General features: G+C 45.5%; 1 protein-coding gene across 1 annotated transcript; it reads right to left on the bottom strand.

The window, feature by feature from the left end:
• Positions 1-10,525: 10,525 nt before the first annotated feature.
• Positions 10,526-13,954, bottom strand: LOC128873851 (uncharacterized). The gene has a single exon (XM_054117779.1). It carries the CDS (start codon positions 13,949-13,951, stop codon positions 10,526-10,528), a length of 3,426 nt encoding a protein of 1,141 aa, XP_053973754.1. The 5' UTR covers positions 13,952-13,954.
• Positions 13,955-20,607: the final 6,653 nt, after the last annotated feature.

Here is a 20,607-nt window from a genome sequence, read left to right as displayed (position 1 = left end):
CGTTATGCACGCCGAGCATTCCGAGACGTGATCGATAGTTAAATTGCACCGGATGCATACTTCGTTAGACGGTAACTTCGTTTCGGGCATACATACTCGAACGTGTTTCCAGATAATCAGATATCCATTGCGCTAGAGTGGATATCCGCACTGACGGCAATGCTAATTTCACGAGAACTTCGGCAGAGCAACAACACCGAGTAGGTACAAGTCAAGTACGCGTTCTAATATTTACGTTTAAACTGCCCATGTTTAATTTCATCTTGCGCGAAAGGGGTGATATCGGAGCGATAAACAGATTTAAACGTCATATCTGCGCTGGATGATTTGCTAGATAAACGTTAAACTTTATTTTCAAATTGCATGCCGTCCGATTTAATCGTCGACTGATAAAAGTACGAGGTTGCTGCTTCGATGTTTGATAGAAACGGCTTACGTTAAAATTTGTAATTTTCCAAGTTGTACTTACGGTCACAGTTTAGAATTACAGATTTTTTTATTTTATTTTAACCATCTCTATCGTTCACAAAAACATTACGTGAAAAGGTGCCACGTTAACAATAGCCGACCGTTATCGATAACGATCCCGATGATATTCTTCTCTTTGTTAGCGAGTAATTAGTTCAGTTTTCATGCTAATCTGAATACTACAATATAAACAAAGTTTATAGCGGCTATATTACTGGCAGTAAAACGCGCGAATCTGTTCTGCGATTTCTCTGGAGTAATCAGCACTATAAAACGTGTCACGCACCGCTTCTTTGACCGTGATTTCCCACAAACTTATCGGGCTTGTTCTCTGCGGCGATGTAAACCACATTTCTCTTGATGTTCCAATCCTCTTTATCTCGCAACTAGTGTACTACTATGACAAGTTTGTCACAAAAAAAGAAAACGTGGTATTGTTAACTCGCGGTGATTGATTAACTATTTCTTTCTATTACAGTCAAGTGTCCGATAGGAGGAGATAATAAGTTACGAATAAAGATCAAATGGAATCGAGTAAGAAATAGAATTTTTTAAGCGGTACATCCTTCCGCGAGTAATGACGCGCAATTTTCCGTAATCCTGTATGCTCCTCGCATTAATTTTCACCGCGTGTGACATTGAATGTGTTATCATCTTGGATGCAACTTAAGTGGCTAAATAATTGCTTTAAATCGAGGCAAGCCCGGTGATGTGTACTTTTTCGAGGCGACGAAGAAATAAAGATTCATGAGCTGATTACAATTCCAGAAGAAGGATTCTCTAATATATTCCTATTGTCTTGTGGCGTATTTTTTTGTTACAAGGAAAACGTAAACCAATTCGTTTTCGTTCGGTATTTTCCAATCTGTCCGATAAGATTTATTTCCTGTTTACCGATTCTACGAGCGTATTTGTATATTCGCGTATAATAGTTTCTTCGTCCGCCTTTTTCCAGATAAGAAGAATCAAATTTTAATAGCCTTTTTTTTTTAAGAATTTCGCAACTGTTTGACATACTTAAGGTTGACGTCAAATCGTTGTGGCGACCGACGATAACGCAAAGTTGATGCTGTTAGGGATTTTGCGATTAGTAACTATAGATGAGAACATTACATACCGATGCGTTATCGAATCGAAATCGTGAGCGGGCTGCCGATCATAACAGGTACGAGGCGAGAGATTTCGATGTCCGATCGTATATTTTCATTAGCGATTATCTCGTTGACCTTGTTACACTCGTAGTTTTATCGGAATCTTTATCGATTCACTATCGATTGGAATTCAATTTGTTTGATACTACCGAGACGGTATAACATTATCATTTGGGTTAAGTAATGTATTATAACAATATGAATCGATCGATTATATTACAATAATGGTTAATCGTGTTTCGAACTTACTTTTTTTATCGTGTAACATACTTTTTTTTCAGACGTACGAACTCGACATTCGACAGAACATCGTTGTAATAGTCCAATAGGTACGATGACGTGAGTAATTTAAGATCGTAATCTTCGTACGTGCCGGTAGCTTCACTCGTTTAGATAGGGAATCGCAGGAGAGGGAAAGAAAATGAAACGACAGTGTTAATCGTTATTAGACTATATTATTGGACGTATCCAACTATTCTTGACTAACAAATAATATTTATCGACAAACAACGAATCTCTATGAACTTACATTGTAATTTTGATTTTTGAATATTTTGATTCTAGATTATCGCTCTTTCGGCGCTTTGTACCCTCGAACAGTGTCAGAACATTTCTAACAATTGTTTCGAAACAATATCAAACATAGTTTCAAGTTACGATAAACGCTAATACATGAGATCGTATGCGCGATGTCCAATGGGTTCATGAATCTTTCAAAACGTATTTTCCGTTTGGTAGCAAACATTTTTATCGGTGCAAACGTACATTAGGTTTCCGCGAGACATCGTGTATCTAACTTGTATACAAGAATTTCTTTGAAAATGTTATCTATTCATTTTATGTACATTTGCATGAGATCCGAAAAATGTATGCATTCTCTTGATTTCTCGTATACAAACCGGATAAAACAGACTCGCCGAAAATTGTTTCCTTCCGTCGTTAAAATAAAGTATATCGTGTTAATTTCAGTTTCTTCCATATAATCACGGATTCACAGATACAAATATTCCATGATCTTCGATCTTAATTAAATCGCGTTAAACGTCTCGTATAATTACATTGGTCTATTTCGTTCTCGAAAAAATAGAAACGAAAACTTTATAGAGCAAGGCATAAATATTAGAACCTCTATCGCGTAAATACTTATAAATATACGTATTTAGATGAAAGCATTATATTAGGAACATTTGGTTTGCTGTAGTCTAACGTTACGTTACAACTAGCGTTACGCTTAAAATTATGTATCTTCTTTGGTAGTAAACGATCGATACCTTCTTTCCTCGGAAAAGGACTTTGTTGTGTACAAAAACTATCCCTCTATATTTCGAAAAAGTCTCGTAGTTCCGTCGATTCGAAGAAGATCGACGTTTGCATTGTAAAAATAACCGTCTTCCATATTTATGACTTTCACAAAAAATATTTTGGTACAGTGTGCTCTTACTCCTTTTTTTTTCTTCTTCGTTATACGCGAATAGCGAGTGACCATTTTAAAAATTTACTACGATACCACACGGATTTAATTGTCGTCCGTTTTACTGTTTTGCGTCGCAGTTGTTCATAATTAGCATACTCGTCTGTACGTGATTAGACAAAACTACACTGATTTACTGCGATGACCGCTTCTTATATACACACACACACATGGGTATGCGCGTACCCGCGCACATGTTCTTTGCACACCTTTAGTCGATATATGTATTTCTATATATAAATATTTAATAATTCGTCATCGAAACAGTGTTTACTTGTACTTCTGGTTTACCGAATAGATACATTCACTTTAATTACGCTAATCTTCGTTTCTCCGTTGTTCGCTAACAGAAAAATAACTAGAGGACCCTGAATCGTGGTACCTGTTCGTCGCGTTGCAAATACTTATCGCGGTTGGCTGTACTCTCTTCTAATTTTGATTTTCTTTTCGTTTACTTATCCCACTACGAACGTTACGTATTACGATATCCTTAAATGTAGCTTTCGCCGCTTACGGTATTGCTTAACTTTAGACGTGCAAAACGTTTCAGAACAATTCACGCACATACATACACATGCTTGTTAAATGTACAAACGGAATTCGTAAATGTGTATAAATATAAACGATTCGGATGCTGTTGGTCGAGTCCCGTTTAGGACCATTCCGTTCTAATTACGTATAACGTTTCCCTGTGTTTCGATTGGCGCATATCTCGATTAGGTAAAGCTTAACTTAGGATCGTACGTTTACAAATAAACGTAATAGGAACTTAAGAAATCTTCGGTCCATCGCGTCGTTATTATCGTCGCTTGTGCGCGGATTACTGCTCGAATGACGTTTACGGGTCGGTTGCTCTTCGAAACGTCGAATTTCGCGCGCAAACAATTTTCAAAGCGCGTCAGTCGGACCGAACTTAGAAGAACACGGATAATTAGTTGTTACGTCGGTTAAGTAGTCGTATAACATGGTGCGTTACGTATATATCTTTGTGCGTTCAGAATTTCTCGTGACGCTTGCGTAATGTTTTCAACCAGAGCTGTTATTGTCAGGCGGTCGCTCGAACTTTACGTAAGAGAAAAGAAATATACATAAAGTGAAATATTATATACATGTTTATATACATATAAATATGTATATAACGGCACTTTATCGAGATAATAAGTACACGTCGGAGTAAGGTGAATCCTTCGATGTAACAATACGTCGTACGCTATTTTTGTACGCGGATCGTTATTTCGAATAGAGCAAAATCGACGAAAAAACAAAAAGAAGCGAACAGTTAAGGTTATCGTTAGGTGCCGCTCCGTAAGAAAGAGCAGTTGTAGGAACGCATCTAGCTAACGAACTCGCGAAATTTCTGTTCAGAATTTGTGCCCTGCGCATTTTGCGCTCAAACCCATGCTAATTTGCCTTTCACGGTTTCCCGCGTTTTCGGTAATGTTATAATTCACTTTACGTTTATGCATAGAGACGCATTAGAGGTGCGTCGCGCACGTCGAAATTCGATTCTCAACCGTAGCACGAGAGCGGACGCGCGTACCGGAGATGATGGAACGCGGCGGCTACAAGCGTTTCCCCGTTTTTCGTGATTTCATCGAAGAATGAAACGGGAATAAAGAGAAGCGTAGAAAACCAAAAGGCACGTGTCGCGTGAAAGGGGTGCACGTAAATCCGTTCACCCTTCCGCTCGGCGGAGTCCATTCACAATGCTCATGTTAATTCTCCGCGTTTTTTTTCCGGCATCGACCCTAATTTCACGATTTCGACGCGTTTTACAAACTTTTTTTTCTCCACCGTTCTTATTCCCGTGTCCCTTGGTTGGCATTTCTCGAACAGCGGCACGCTCCCATCTGTCGTCGTGGTCGTTCGTCGACAGGTCGGCAGAAAGGAGACAGGGGGAGAGGCGGGTCGGTTACAATGGAGAGTCCAGGAGCTTGGCCGTGCTAAGCCAGAATAGGGGGAGGGAAAGCGGAGGGAAGGGACGAAAATCTTATAAAAGATTTCCAAAATATTGTGTAAATCGGCTGGGGTGCGTGCCAGGCCAGCTGAAAATTTGGGGTGAAATTCGTCGAAACGGTGAGCGTGTGCCGGCGACGTGCACCCGGCACGCTTCACGCGCCGACGATGGTGCTAAACAAATAAAGGGTTGCGCACCATTTCCGCGGACCCTTTTCGAATCTCTCTGAAAACCGAATAACGGCGAACAATGCCGGTATTTTCACCCCGTTCGGCCAACTATTTCCCGTATCGCGGATTTCTCGCTGTTCCCCCGTTTGGAAATCGTTGAACTAGGAAAAAAAAAGAAAAGAAAAATAGACGGGTATATACGCGAGTCTCGCGGTGATCGGGGGAGAATCGCACGCGTGTGTTTGTCGCGTGGAGAAAAACGAGGGTGAGGTCGACCAAAGGATTTCAACGATTCGAACCCTTCTACGCCTCGCAAGGCTGTGAATTTTTTTTGCGTGATCTTTCTAACATTATTTTTTTGTTTAGTTAGCCAGTGTTGGCACCGTTTTTAAGGAACACATGGCTCGAGTGATTCCACCTCCAATTTCCCATCTCGCGAAATTCGAATTATAGATTTCTTTAGTTACATATCGAGTCCCCTTTTGTTTCACGAAATTCGCTGCGCAGCAAAATGTTTCGAACCCCGTCTTGCCACGTGGATTCTTTTCATCGTCGAAGACGCCTGCTGCGGACGCGGCGGTGGTCAGTGGTGGCGAAATTATTACGGGGTTGTGGGGGGGGGATAAAATTTCCAAGTTGCCGTACGATAGGGGAGAAAAAGCGGACGTGGAAGCGAGGAAGAGGCAAAAGGGTCGAAGTATCGAACGGAGAGAGGGCTCAAGAGGGGAGAAGCTTTGATAATTGCAATTCACTTCCTTGTCAGAGTGTAAGCAACGTTGTGGTTGTGGTGGTTGATGAGTCGGAGTGGCCAGGATGAACCGGGAAAATGGAGGGGTGCTTACGGTTCGATATTTTTTTAAAAACCGCGAGACTCGAGACGAAACCGTAACCATCGCGTTTATAAAGAAACGTTTGGGAAACAAAGGCAACGATCCCGATTTTTCGCTAGCGTTCGCATACTTCGTAAGGTTCTGTCTTCGCATCCACGCACTTCTATTTTCGTAATTGTATTCATTCGATATCCTCGTGGCAAGGGAAATCGATCATTTCCCCGTCGTTAACTTTTCTTTGTTCAAAAATGTCAGGGTAGAATTCGACGCGCTGTAATTAATATCTGAATGCGAAGGATAATGAAAAATTGGTGGTTTTGTCTAGCGAAGGGAATTACATTCCCCTCCATGTTATATACATATATATTTCCCCCGTTTTCGGAGCTCTTGGAAACCACAAGATCTTATTGATTTTTATACATATCCCCGTTGGGTGTGGGTGGATGGACGTCCAATTTTCGGTGTGTGCGTGCGTTCGTGTGTTTGCGAACGAGAGTAGGAGTTAGCTGTGTCATTTACTCATTGGTCGTTGGTTCGAGAGAGGTAGAAACAGTCCGCCATCCCTTTTCGAACCGTCGACTCGGCCATCAACCGAAAGAAGAACTCCGATATAGCGCAAGCGTTTCACGTCTTCGGTTCGCGCTCTCCCTCTCGCTGAAAATTGACCAACCCGCTTTTCCTTTCGTTTGCCCATAAAATATTATCCCTCGCTACACCCTCGAGAAGATCGCCGAGTGAAAGAAACTCTCCCTTTCGTCTTTCACCGCCTCTCCCCGTTTTCCTTTCCGCGCGTTTCTTTTTTGAGGGGGGCGTGTTCTCTAGTAATGAAAAAATTTCGTTACCAATCAGGAAACCGGATACGGTCTTGTTTGACTTGTGTTTTTTTTTGCTCGATAAAGCGACAAAAGAGCGGGACACGCGAGCAATTTGTCGCGTTCGATTCGAGTCGGGGCATCCGATTCCATGCGCTGGAAAATTCCTAGGAGCGGCACCATTTAAAACGCGAAACGATGAAATCGATCGATCCGACTGGACGAACGGTCGAGTAAATTGAATTATACAACTTGATATCGTGCAGCGGCAAACGGTGAAAATTTAATGAAGACGTAAGACAGCGCGAAACTGTTGCAACGTGAAAAGCATGAAAATCACATGAAATCGAAGCTCCAGAAGTTAAAAATATTTTCGTTCGCGCGCAACGTTTCGATCACGCGTGTCCTGAATTGTAGTGAATCGATATAAGAAGAAAAAAAAAAAAAATAAACTCGAGTACAAACGCGAAGTAAGAAATAAAAGAAACACTCATTACTTCCGCAGTCTTATATAAAAATATACGATCGATTTTGTATCAATAAATCATTCGAGGTTAGTTTGTCGTTATCTGTGTATATGTATATATAAATGTATATGTTTATTTTCCGACTATATCGAGTGACTAGATCAATGTTCGGAATTGTAAATCGTTTCGAAAATGACTAGATGAGGTAAAAGTAATTTTTCTCTAGATACGCGGAACACTTATATGAAACGTTACGTTTATCAAAACACGTATGTTCATATAATAATATAATACAGATTATACATACGTTATATATAATCTGTCATTTATATCCGAAACGCTCTTAATATATGCACTTATTTATAAATATATTTATATATATATATATATATCAATGATCTATATATTTTATGTTTTCATTTTTTGATTTAAAGGGGTAAAATTTGATTTTGCGCTCAATCATGTTAATAGTCAAGGCAATGCTAGTTTCGGGACGCTGTTTTTAGTTAATCGTTCCCCCGACGACGGGGTCGTCATGATTCTCTGTGCGCGGGGACTACAGTGAACGGTCGCGAATGTCGGCCAAGTAAAGAACTACACCGAAGTACAAGGAAGTAAGCTCGCGTATGAAGTGAGTAGCTTCGATCGCGTTAGGCGAAAGTTTAGATACGGGAAAATAAATTGCAGCCAACGCGCGCGTAAAACCATGACGCCCCTGGACTCATCGTCCGATTTATTATCGACTGCGAGTCGTTACAATAATTAAAATCTACGACCCTCGTAGTCGCGCACGGGCCATTAAGTGCACAATATGCGTATTTCCATAGGATGCAATTAAGAGGGTGCCGATTTACATGGACGCACGCGTTTTGCATGTCACACCGTGCGTTACGTACGTGGGGTGAGAAAAATGGGCAAAAGGGGGAGAGGAAGGGCCGGGAAACGTGCACTCCATATACATACACGCGCGCACACACGCCCGTATCCACACGCGTCTCGCATGCATCCCTCCCCCTCCCCCCTCCGAACAGTTTCTCTTGGACTTTTTCGGAAAAATCCCGGCCAAGGTCGCAACCTCTTCCTCTCTGACCTTCCCACAAGGGGACCAGATGCGGGACCGCTCGCCCAGGCCCATCTCGTCCGCTCGACAATGCCGTTAAAAATTCCATTTTCCCTACCCAAATTTCTCCCCGTCTCTTCTCTTTCATTTTTCCTCCGACAGGCTCTTCTCCTTATTTCCGTATCCCCTCCTCTAGCTCTCGCTCTCAATGGATTCGTAATGGCCGATTCCTCTCGTCCCCTAAAATATGTTAATGCACGCGTGCGCGCATACTAATTCAACCGAAGTTACGCTGGAAAGCCCGGACGTACCCTGTTAAATGACGCGGTCGTTCTCGAATTTCAGCTGTCCCGGGGAAATTTTTATGGACATTGAGACAAAGGCTCGCTCGGCCCGTGCCGTTTTTGCTTCCGATAGATCCCATAAATAGCGACCGTGCCGAACGCTTTTCGGCCCGACGAATCCGATTTGGTTCCCGGTAAACTTCCGCGTTTTATTCGGAATATCGTAGTTCGTTAAACAAATAGGGAGAAAGTTGTAGAAACGAGCCGCGTTATTATTTCATAATTCCGAATCAACATCGCGTGGGCGCGCACCGAGGGTGGAAATGTAACTCGCGTGTTTGTTCATCGAAGGGACGAAGACCCTACCGATGCAAGGAACACATTTTGAAAGGCTAGTTATGTCTGACGCGACTGCACGCCTACCCATCGGACGGTCACTTTGGAAACAGCTGTCTTCTGGCATGTTTCGGTCAAATCCTCGCAGGCCGTTGTTCGAAAGAATTTAAAGGGAAACACGATACCGCTCGATCGATTGTGCGCCATGGTTTACGTAGTCTGCCCAGTTAATTGGTGCGTCAAACTTTTCTTTTAATTAAAAATTCCAACGAGTGAAAGAGGAAATCGCCATTACGAGACCGAGAGGATTATTCGTCGTGCGAACATTTCTCTTCCTTTCTTATGCGGGCAACAGAAGTATCAATGCCTTCGATAAGTATCGTGTGGATTTATACATGGCGCGAAAGAAATTTTGAATCTCAATTTCATCAGCTGCAAGGCACGAGGTTTGAAACAGCTCTTCATCGTAAAAAAAAACTAGACTAGGTAGAACCTTACTGTTATTAGATAGGAAATCAGAGAGGCGCAGGTTTAACCGTAAATACGTGACAAAAGTGGAAATCGTACAGCCGAATACTCCCAAGCGATCGTTCGTTTTTGTACGTCGGGAAGAATTCGCGTGCGTATTTGGTATTGACGGCACGCGAAACACTACAATTAACATTTTAAGTATTCTAATTCTATGTAATGCGTTGGCTGTGTATACGATTGTACTTTCTGTTGCGGGTTATACTGTAACGGCCCTGAGTTGATTGGCTCCTCTGCGCGTTGATATCTAAATATTGTGACCGTAGATTTAACCATGTTCGCCTCGCGACAGTCATTATCCTTCTTTTCTCTTCGTTTTACCGTAGCATTATTCATTCCACGTTCTCGCAGTTACGCATACATTACAAGTACCTCTCTAAACCAATACCACCTGCCTTACCTTTCAATTCTATGATTATACGTTGTATACAATGTGTTATACCCACACATGTATACGCACGTATGAATTTTCTTACAGATTATATATATATATATCAAATATTGACTAGCACGATTGCAAAAAACTGAAAATCATCGATATCGATGCCACTTAAAGGTCGACTTGGCGACGCATATTCTTTCGGTTTCCTTTTGTTTCGCTTTACTCGTAATCGCTGGACTTGAGCAAAAGCAAAAATGAGATTGCGGGTAATAACGAAACGATCAAATAAAATTACTGCTCAAAGGATTAGATGCGGTCGCGTGCTATCTGGAGGCCCATCGCGTTTAAAATAGGAACTTTTCTCGATCACACGTTCGTGTTATATCATTAACTATGTACAATATAACGTTCTCGAACTGGAACAGTATAACAACGTGGCTTTCAAACGCGGGACCCTTCTCGTTGCTTGTGTATATGAAAAATATAAACTTTTTCGCTAACTATTTCCTTACACGTTAAATAGGAACCAATGACACGTGCTCAAATCGCAGACGCAGAAACGAGTTAAATACGTAGAGTCGAGACAATGTACGGCGAAGATAGGGGTGCTCAAGCGGGACTGAGGGTGAACGAAGCGGTCAACGCGTTGCCGATCCGCGATTTCACCGGCAAATAGACCAGTGCCGGTACGAATCGTTTCTCCGAGCTGGATTCCTCGCCAGCTTGCATAACGTCCTGTTCTTCCAACAAGAACGGCTGCATGATCGTTTTATCGGCGTTCGAGTTCATATCTTGCGGCATCGCGTAGCAAGCTGGCATTTTGTGCCTGTTGGCAACGTCCTTCAAAGTTTTGCTAAGCTCGGCGATCACGCTATCGGTGGGATCGCCGATCGCTTTGTGATCCTTTCTGACGTGCCTTTTAATTCGATTCAAATTGGTCGTAGCGTAGCCGCACTGCGCGCATTTATATACACCTTGAGGAGTGACCTGAACCGCCGTGTCGTCCTGTCGTTGGCTTCTGATCGATTCGGGAATGGTATGGTTGCCAGTGACTCGCGGACTGTCCTCGGCACGTTCTTCCTTAATTTCCGAATCGAATTTCTCTCTGGGCTCGCTCGATCTCTCCGCGTCCAACCCTAAATGATTGAGTACCGGTGGTTGAAAGTGCGACAGCAACGTCGGAAACTGGTGCGCCGTGAGTAGATGTTGATGCAACATCTCCGGTTGATGAAAACCTTGCGAGCAAATCGGACACTGCAACGACTTTTCGCCCTCCGCGTTCTCGTTTGAATTCACGTGAGATCTCTCGTGAAGAAAGAGGAACGGCAGCACGGTAGTGGTGAAGCTGCAATACGAGCAGCGATAGCTCTTCGACTGGTGATCCTCCGAAGATGTCCCCAATAAATTCGAAAGTACTTGATTTCCCAAGCCAGCGTAATCGGTGGATTTAATCGATTGGGAGGTCTCGAATCCATTCGGTATCTTCAGATTCGAGATCTGAGCGGTTTTCGATGTATTGAACGCTCTGTTCGTTGTTCTGGGCGCCGCTTGGTATTGCTGTTCCATTTCGCGCCATTTATCGATCCCGATTTTCCCGTGGTCGCCCATCAGGTGCGCCTTCAGCCACTTTATGCTGCGGAACCTTCTGCTGCATATCGGACAAACCTCCGTGAAGTGAGTAAAGTATCTGTGGCTCAAGTCCCCGAGTTGTTCCGGTTTCAAAGCCGTGTCGTCCGTGTTCGTCGTCTCGTGTGTCTCCTGTTTGGTCGAGCTGGGTGTGTTTTCGTCGACGATGCCATGGGTGTTGTGCTTGTGAACACGTAGAAAATACTTGCTACACAGCTCCTTGTTGCAGATGTTGCATATCACGCCGCCGATTTGAGCTCCGTTCTCGATCTCGATGCCGTGCATTCTCTGCATGTGCGTCTTCATAAAATACTTGTTGCACAACTCCTTGTTGCATATCTCGCAGTAGCTCGAGGTCGGCGTCATCGACGTAACTTTCCTTTCGGACGTCGGAGTCTGACTCGTCGAGTTCGAATTGATCGTCGCGGCGGTGACGACCGCGGTTGAGGGAGTGTGAGGAGCGGAACTCGAAACCGCGGACTGATGTTCCTCCGCGATGTGTCTACCGAGAGCGTCTTGGCTCGGATAATCTTTCCCGCAGAGAGCGCAGAACGCGGCCGCCGCGACGGTCAACGGTGACTTATCCAACGGCGAGGAAGCCGAGTCCTCGCCGACGACGCCGACGGCGTGTTCCGTTACCATGTGAACGTGCAAACCCTTTCTGGTCTCGCACTCTTTTCCGCAAATGGTGCACGACGATTCCTTGCTAGACTTGAGCCCGTTCAGTTGCAACAGCATGGTCTGTAATTTCTGGAGGTCTTCGGAGATGGAGTCGTTCCGCTGATCCGGTGTTTCCAAGTTGTACTCCTGTTTAGGCGAGCGTTGTTCCTCGGTCTCGTGCATCTTCCGGCAGTGCGCTCGATAGAGGCCGATCGTTTGAAACCGTATCCCGCAAGGTTTGCACTCGTAATCGTCCCCTGGTCGCTCGTTGGACTCCGTGCTGCTGATACTCTCCGTCACGATTAAATTCAACGGGCTGGTCTGCACCTGATGCCAGCTGGCCGCCGATCCCGGTGTGCTGGGCGATTTCTCGTTATCTTGAACGACAACGCCGTGTCTCTTCATTTTATGCGTCCGTAAGAAGTACTTGTTACAGTATTCTTTACAGCATATCTCGCAAAACGCGTCCGGATTTATGACTCCTAAACGACGCAGCCGATCGGCGTTAAAACCAGCGTCCCTCGCTTGCTGAATCGATCGTGGCGATAAGTGTCTGGGCGCTGGCACGTACGTTGCATCCTCTTGTTCTACCCCGTACTCCTGTTTAAAAAGCGTTTCCATACCCCCAGGGCTGTCCCTCGTCATCTCCCTTTCCTCCTCGTTCAGCGACAGATTGATTTGCGGGTCCAGCGACTGATCTAGCAGCTCGGTGTGCACCTTTTGCTTGTGTTTGCGCACCGATTCCTCGTTTCTGAAGCGTTTTTGGCAAAGATCGCACGCCACGCTCGGTGTCGGCGGCGTGGTCGGCGCCGCTAGTGGTTCCAGCTTAACCACGCTACCGAGGACATTTCCGGGATAAACCGCTCCTGGCGCGTTATTGTCCAGTCCGCTCGGTCCCGGCGAATCAACGTAGATCCCGTGCTTGTTCGCCTTGTGCGTCTTGAGGAAATACTTGTTGCAGAACTCTTTATTGCACAGGTCGCAGTACGCGTCCGGGTTGAAGATCCTGACAGGCGCCGGTCCTATCGACGGTCTCGTCATGTGACCAGCGGAATCTGCCAGCGGAAACGCCGGCAGAGGTAAATACTGCGCCAGGGCGCTGGGAAAACCGGAAAACGCTTGCAAATGATTGGGTAACGCGGCGGCGATTTGACTCGCGGGACCTGACCACAGGTCCTCGTTCTGCGACTGCATCTGCACGTGCGACTGCGATTGCGTTTGCACGCGTTGCCCCGTACCTAGCCAGTTCGTCGCCAAGTTTCTCGCGCTAAAGAGGGTCACGGGAAGCTCGGTTTGCTCCGTCTGCCGAGGCGGGGTTGCTTTTATCGCGGAATTCGGGGAGCTGTTTTCATGTTGCCGGACCGTTCGATTCGCGGTACCGTGCTCGTTATCGAGATGAACGTTTAGTGTTTCATTGCTGTCGAAAAACTGATTACAATACTGGCAGTGGAATTCGTTGTCGAGGTTCTCGTCGCGGATCGACGATCGACGCGGTATCGGCGACTGCGACGACAGCTTACCTTCGCTGTCTTCGTCCCCGTCGTCCTCTTCGTCGTCGTTCGACTCCTCGTGAACACCGGTCGTCAAGCTGGAGGAGAACCTTACGGGTGTAGTTTGTTTCCGCCTCTTCTTAGGTCCCGTCGAATCCGTGTCGATTCGAACGCGTTTTCTGGCATCGCTGCGTTCGCCGCAACTCGACCCGTCGCTGTCCAGCTCCGTCATCTCCGACGTCGACGTCTCGCGTGCCATCCTCGAGGACGTCACGGATCTCTGTGTCGCAAATCCGATCCTCTCGTGCTCTTAGATCTCGTCCCTCTGTCGAACAAAATAATTCGCCCCTGTTATTATTAGATACGTTTCCGTTGTTTCTGGCCTGTCGATCCTTCGACCGGCCAAGCATTGTTTTCTTTCGCATTGTAACACGAGAAAAGGAAACGCGAGACCGAATCGCGCTGTCTTCCAGCATTTATCGACGAGCACGACTCCTGTGTATTGATAGATTCTGAAATTTCATCCCTGTTTTCGGTCTTTTCTATGGATCGGTTTTTGGAGTATTATCGCGACTGTGACCAACGCGGCCGAAAATAGAATCGGCCGACGAGTCGAGGCGAATCGAGTCCTACGTTGACGGTCGAGGTTCGACGAGACACCCTATACTCGAATGGACATGGTCGAAAAAGGGAGACGTCCGGTGAACGTGCTATATGACTCACAATGTACGCCCATGTTTTGGAGCTGATTTCGGTGGACAGTAGGAATATGCATTTCGGAAGGTCTGTAATTACCGATCGAAGTTGACGGACCCGTAACTCCGTCACGGCATAATACTCGGGGTCGTTGAACCGCGTCTGTTCTACGTACACGGTATCGCTAAAAATAAAGCCAATAAAACGACAGAGTTGCAGCAAAGGACAAAGTATCGTTCGACGAAAACAACATTTTTCTTGACGAGCATTCGTTGTCCCCTCTTACACAAACAAACAAAATAATCCCGTTCCATTTCTCTTACATGTAAACAATTCGATCGAGCCTTCGTTTCGAGATCGTCAGCTGAGCATCGTCGTGTCAAGGTTGTCCGATGAACGTCGTCGAATGCAAATAAAGAGGCTCCAAAACAACACATTTCCACCAAGCGTCGCGTAGAACTTTATCGCGTATTTTTATCGAACGAATCGCGCGTAAATACCACTTTCTTGTTAGAACCACACCGAAGCCGTCCACGGGAACAATCGGTTCGTCTTCGTTTCTTCGAGACACCGGGCGAGCGTTGGGAAGACGTCATTGGCACGTGGCGTAGACGAGGGTAGGTAAACCGAGGGGTTACCTTTGGATGGCGTTGGTCAAACGAGCTCTCGAACGAACGAAGCACGCGATATAAATTTTACGATTTCGGTGAAACGAAGGGACGGAACGGAGGCTCGTGGATCGATCGACGAAATTTGTCGGGAGGATCGATTTGGAGGAAAATCGGGGGGTTAGGGAGAAAAGAAGGGAAACAAGGTGAGCACTTGGAACGTCGAGGACCGAGACGAGCAGCTGCCGCCGAGGCTCGAATGAAATTTTCAAGATCTCGAAAAGGTGCTAATCTACGATTCTTGACAGGCTTACGCCTCTCTGAACTCTCCCAGGTTACTGTTAGGTGCAGCCACTATGCCCTATGAGGGGCCTGTCGCATCGTTTTCGTCCCTACCACCTTCGAAGAGCCACCGCACAAATAACCCCCCACCACCATGCTGACTAACGAAGCACCGTTCGCTACATTTCCCGTACAGATGATTTCCGAAATGACGCGATCGATTCTACCCCCATGGCGCCGTTCTCGATTCAAAAACGGAACGTCCACTAGCGCGTAATTCTCCCACGAAATTTATTCGAAAATTAATGTTACTTCGTGGGTCGCACGATCGCGATCTTTGTGTAAAAGAAATGACAAAGCCAGCTTAGGAAGAACGTTGTACGCTGGAGTATCCTCTTAAAGGTTACAAGTTGACCGTCGGCATGTCAGACGGCGGAAATTGGATTACAGAGCGGGTTGAAAAATAGGCCGATGAAAAATGCGTTCATGGCTCGCGATGGAAAACCCGCATTCCGCCCAACATTTGACGAATATTCCAAAGATTCGCGTAAATACGCCCGTATGGCCCGCTGCAAGTCCCGATACGTATTCCGGAGAAAGCTTTTGCACCGTTTCTAACCAAAATTGGATGAATGACGGCGAATGAATTGGGGAAAAGGGGGATCGAGGGGAGTTTCCGTCATTGTCGAAAGGGTGTCGAGAAAAACATGTTGTTAAAGAGTGGAAAGCACACGCGGCGGTGGGGAGTTTGATTGCGAGAGAATAATCGTGGATGCGCGTACGTTGCATATGTCTTTCCCCTGGTCCCTTCAATCGTTTCGCGGGAATCATTGCGTGGGCGTACCATGCGGCCCATGGTAAACAACGTTTTAACCTGCGAAAATAACGATGCCACAGCCAACATATGCCGCGCCGTGGACGCTTGTACGCTCGCGACTCGCAGCTGGCTGCTTATCCAGTCGTGGAAACGATGTCACGATAAATGACGAGTTCTGTCCAGGGTAATACCCTAACTCGGCAACTTTTTAGCACTCGCAGGCAATATCGGAGCATCGATGTTTATAAGGGGGTCACGTAAAGTGTCGTCGTCTGTAAAGCGGATGTAAGACGAGTCTTATCGAAGTTGAGCGCGCAAAGTTAACACGCGGAGATGATGTTTGACGTTCTTTAAAATTCTTCTGCTTGATAAAAATCTTAAACAACATCGTATTGTAGCATTCCGAAGATAGGCGAAATGTATGGTGTATATCGTGTTGTTCATCGATGATTGAATTGTTAACATTTTTTTTACAACATGTTTCCTCGAACCGATGCTTCTCGGAAAACACGTTGCATTCCTAAGACGCACGAGAGTCCACGGATCGGTACTCGATTGACATGTGTGGAAGATAAGATAGTCAATGACGTTTATTGAATATAACAATTAACGAGTACTCGTCGACAGAACTGATAGAACTGGAATTTCTTGAATCGTCAGGGGTGTAGGCCAGAAGGGTGAATTATGGTAGATCCGTCCGGGTCGTTCGATCATCCCTGTTCTTGAAATCGAAAGAAAAGCTCGGAAACTTTTTGCGTTGGTCCCTCGCGTGGGTGCGTGTGCGCGCGAGTGCGTTTATATGTGATTTCAGTAGAGGCCTATTGATCGAGCGGCGAACTTCGCTGGTCCGCACACGCGCATAAGTCGGACCGTAAACAAGACAAATATTATCGCGCTAGTCCTGAAAATCTATCCGACCACCATCTTTTCTTTAAACGTCCAACGCTATTTCACCCCAGCCTTCGATCTTTTTCGCGACATACCCTCGTCCTGCAATGACGACTCGTTAATGACCACTCGAACCGAATTCCTGACACGTTCTCAGATTATTTCTCAACGATTAAATTTTCTATCTAGTACTCGAACGTACACGCGTATTACGATCCCTCGATGAAAGTATGCCCCTATAATCCTCGAGGAAGATTGCGGTGAATTCCAAGTACTTATGCGTGCTTCAAAGAGTTTTGTTTTGAACGAAGAGTAAACATTGCAGAATAAAAACAAATCCTTCGGTCGCTCGCCCTGGACCAAGCGACGACGCTACAAGGACAGCTATCGGAAGATGTTTATGTTCTTGCGAATAGATCCAGTATTTGTTTCTGTTTTCATACGTGGCGCGAGAAAATCAGGAAACCGTTTATCACGGGGAAATTTCTCGCGTTCGCGTGCCGAGGATACGTTAACCCAATAACGTTACGTTCCTAGTTGAAATCGCGAAGCTATGGTAAAAGGTGTGATTCGCATAAAGGTGGGGATCGCGGAAAGTTGGATCTGCGCAATGCGTGTCGTCGGATGAACCACGTGGAGTATTCGCATGCAAAAGACGTCGGCGGATATCGGGCGGTCTTTTAGTCGCCCCCGAAAGGGCAACGGTGCAGTGTCGTTTTACAAATTACAGCTCGGTAGTCTATGGAATATCTGCATTCGTTTTTCTCGAATCGTTGACGCGTCGGAGTAACGTAACGTGTTGCTGAAATGAAGTTTCATCTAAAGGTTGCGAAAAATGTTGGCAAAAATAATGAACTTTGGAGCATCCAGACACGCGCATGTAATCGCATACACAACGGAGTTTAATTTTCCGTGTTCGCAGACGAAACGTTCGAAATACAGGAATTCGGATTCTTCGTTGGTAACGCATCGACTAGAGATTGCAAACGGTTAGGTAAAAGGTGAATGGCAGAGTTTCACGCATCGCGCGACTGCGATCACGGAATTTCGAATATGTTTACGAAGCTTTCGTCCAACACTTACCGTAATCAGCAGCGATTTTCCCACGCGAAGAATCCAAAAATATTCGCGATCGGCTGATTCCTTTTCGTTATCCATTTGTCAATTATTGTGATACGATGATGAATCGTTTCCATTGAATGAAGCACGGGCTCGCAACTGATAACGGTGGCGATAACGACGATAACATCACTTTATTCACTGCGCACTGAAAGACCAGAGAAATAATAGGAGAACGTTTGAAATGTTGCGTGGTCGTCGACGAGAACAAAACCGAAACTGAAAGGTAGAAAAACCGGTGAAAAAAAAATAAAAATAAAAGTAACGATAGCCAAGAATTGTAAGCAACTGCCTACGGGTCTCTCTACTTACTATTGTTTTGGCCATCGTGCCACGATGGCGGCCATACTTGATATGAGAAAGTATCCCCCACATTGTCCACGGCCATCTACTAATTCCCCCATACACCCCCGCGCTGATTCAACCCCCCATCCCCGCTACTTCCACCATACCCTCGCTTCTAGTCGCCCCAACTGACTCACCCCTTACTCCTTGCCACCCTCTTTCAAAGCCAGGAACGACGTCTTGCTAGGCACTGTCGGCTGCTTACGTTTACTTCGATCACGAATCGTCCGGTTTCGTTAAATTTTCAGTTGGTATCGAATTAAGAAAGGAACGACGAATCTTAGATATTACAGTTACGAACTTAACGAGTCCAGATTCGTCGCGGAATCGATGCGAAAATCGCGTCATGAATCGTCACCAGGGGTTCCATTTAACGTCGATCAAAGAAAGTCGATGAAACTTGGAAAAGCTCATCGGTTCGATGTACGAAATTTCGCGGTAATGTTTGTTTAACGCATAAAAAGAAAAGCGTGGAGAAAAACGAAGGGTATCGCGGGGCATCTAGCCGTCACTGCGGAGGTCTTTCTTCGTTAAGGCACTTCCTCCTCCCTCGGACTTACGCACCTGCACACGCGTGCGTTAAAAAAGACACGCGTACACGGGACACCCACGCTCACGTATAGGCACACACACCCGTAGGTGAACGCACGTGTCTTTGAGCTATCACCGTCTTCCTCGCGACTCAGCACGAGTAGTTTTTCACCCCGGTTCACAGTCCTTCCTACGATCAGGTCCGACAGAGAGGAGAGGCGAACGTGAAAGAAGAAAGGCGAGGGTGGCACGGAAAGAGAAAGTGAAGGAAAGTGGAAAAGAGCGAGGGGGTTGGTGCGCGGGTGGGATTTTTACTGGTCACTCGGAATTCGGTTCTCCCTCCACGCGGAATCGGATGACTCTCCCTTCGTCTCGCCGAACTTTCCATCTGCACCAACCCTGTCACCCCACTTCAAGCTCTAGCCTAGCAACTACCCTCGCGCAGCAAATTAGTTTAGGCTCACGGACAAGTCTGAACTGGTACGAGTCTTCTCTCAGGAGTTTCCTTCCGTTCCCCGGGAAACGACGCGCAGAATCTTGGAAGATATACTAACACCTCCAACGACCGAGATATTTTTTCGAAAGGTACTCCGACGAGCTTGTTCAACGACGAAGTTGGGTTGCTTTCCTCGATGAAATTACGACGAATGCGTTTCCGTTTCTGGCGAAAACATTTACAGACATCTCATTTAATGAAATATAAATTTAAGGGAGGATCGACGCAAAACATATATACCGTTTCAGAAAGTACGATTAAACACGGGGAAGTTAGAAGGAAATCGCCTCTACAGTCTGCGTGTTAAGACGATCACGCTTCCACGATTTGAAATGACAGTGCATCATGCCCCTAACTTGTTCATTGCGTCGCAGCTGACACGCGAAATGCTTTCTTTCTTCGGCGAATCAAAAATTGACATAGTAGCCGCGATCGTACATAATTTAAAGGATAAATTGGACCGGGTGGCCAGAAACGTCCAAGGGTACGCTGGGGCGTTCCGCTCTGCGGTCGTACACTTGTCACGCAATTCTGTGCGGTATTGATAATGATAATGAAGTTTGTTCGGCCGCATCGGCTGTTCCAAATTAATGATATTAGACGAGGAGCTCCGTGAGCCGTAGACCAATAATTTCGAATCGCATGATGCATTTCAATTGGGGGTCAGCGCCTGTGTCGGCCGGTGCTTGCTTTCCCATCCAACTTGGTTGTCTCACTATTTCTATGATAGTCGTCGGAACTCGACGCAAATTACTAACAAACTACTTGATAACAAATTACTTGAACTCGACGCAACACGTGGATAGATAAATATATTTTTATCCGATAAATCGAACGTTGAAATTTCTGTACAACTGTTGGAAACGAACTACGACTATGTTTCCCGAAGCACACGTGCCTTGGTCAGCTTCCCTTTTACATTTTTTCGTTTCTCCCTCTTGAATAATCAAAGCCCTAGATGGAAAAAAAAAATCAAAAAAAGTGGACGAGTATCCGTGACATCGGACCACGTGCCACACGAATGGTCACGCGTCCAACGATTCAATAGCGGTATCGCTTTTTTTTTTTTATCTAAGAGCATCGCGTGAATGGAGTCCGTTGCAACAATCGCAAGTTAAATATAGACTTCCGAT

The sequence above is a fragment of the Hylaeus volcanicus genome, chromosome 3 (assembly GCF_026283585.1).
Source record: "Hylaeus volcanicus isolate JK05 chromosome 3, UHH_iyHylVolc1.0_haploid, whole genome shotgun sequence".
Taxonomy (NCBI): Eukaryota; Metazoa; Arthropoda; class Insecta; order Hymenoptera; family Colletidae; genus Hylaeus; species Hylaeus volcanicus.
Note: the sequence above shows the minus strand (reverse complement) of the source record. Positions and strands in the feature narration are given on the sequence as shown.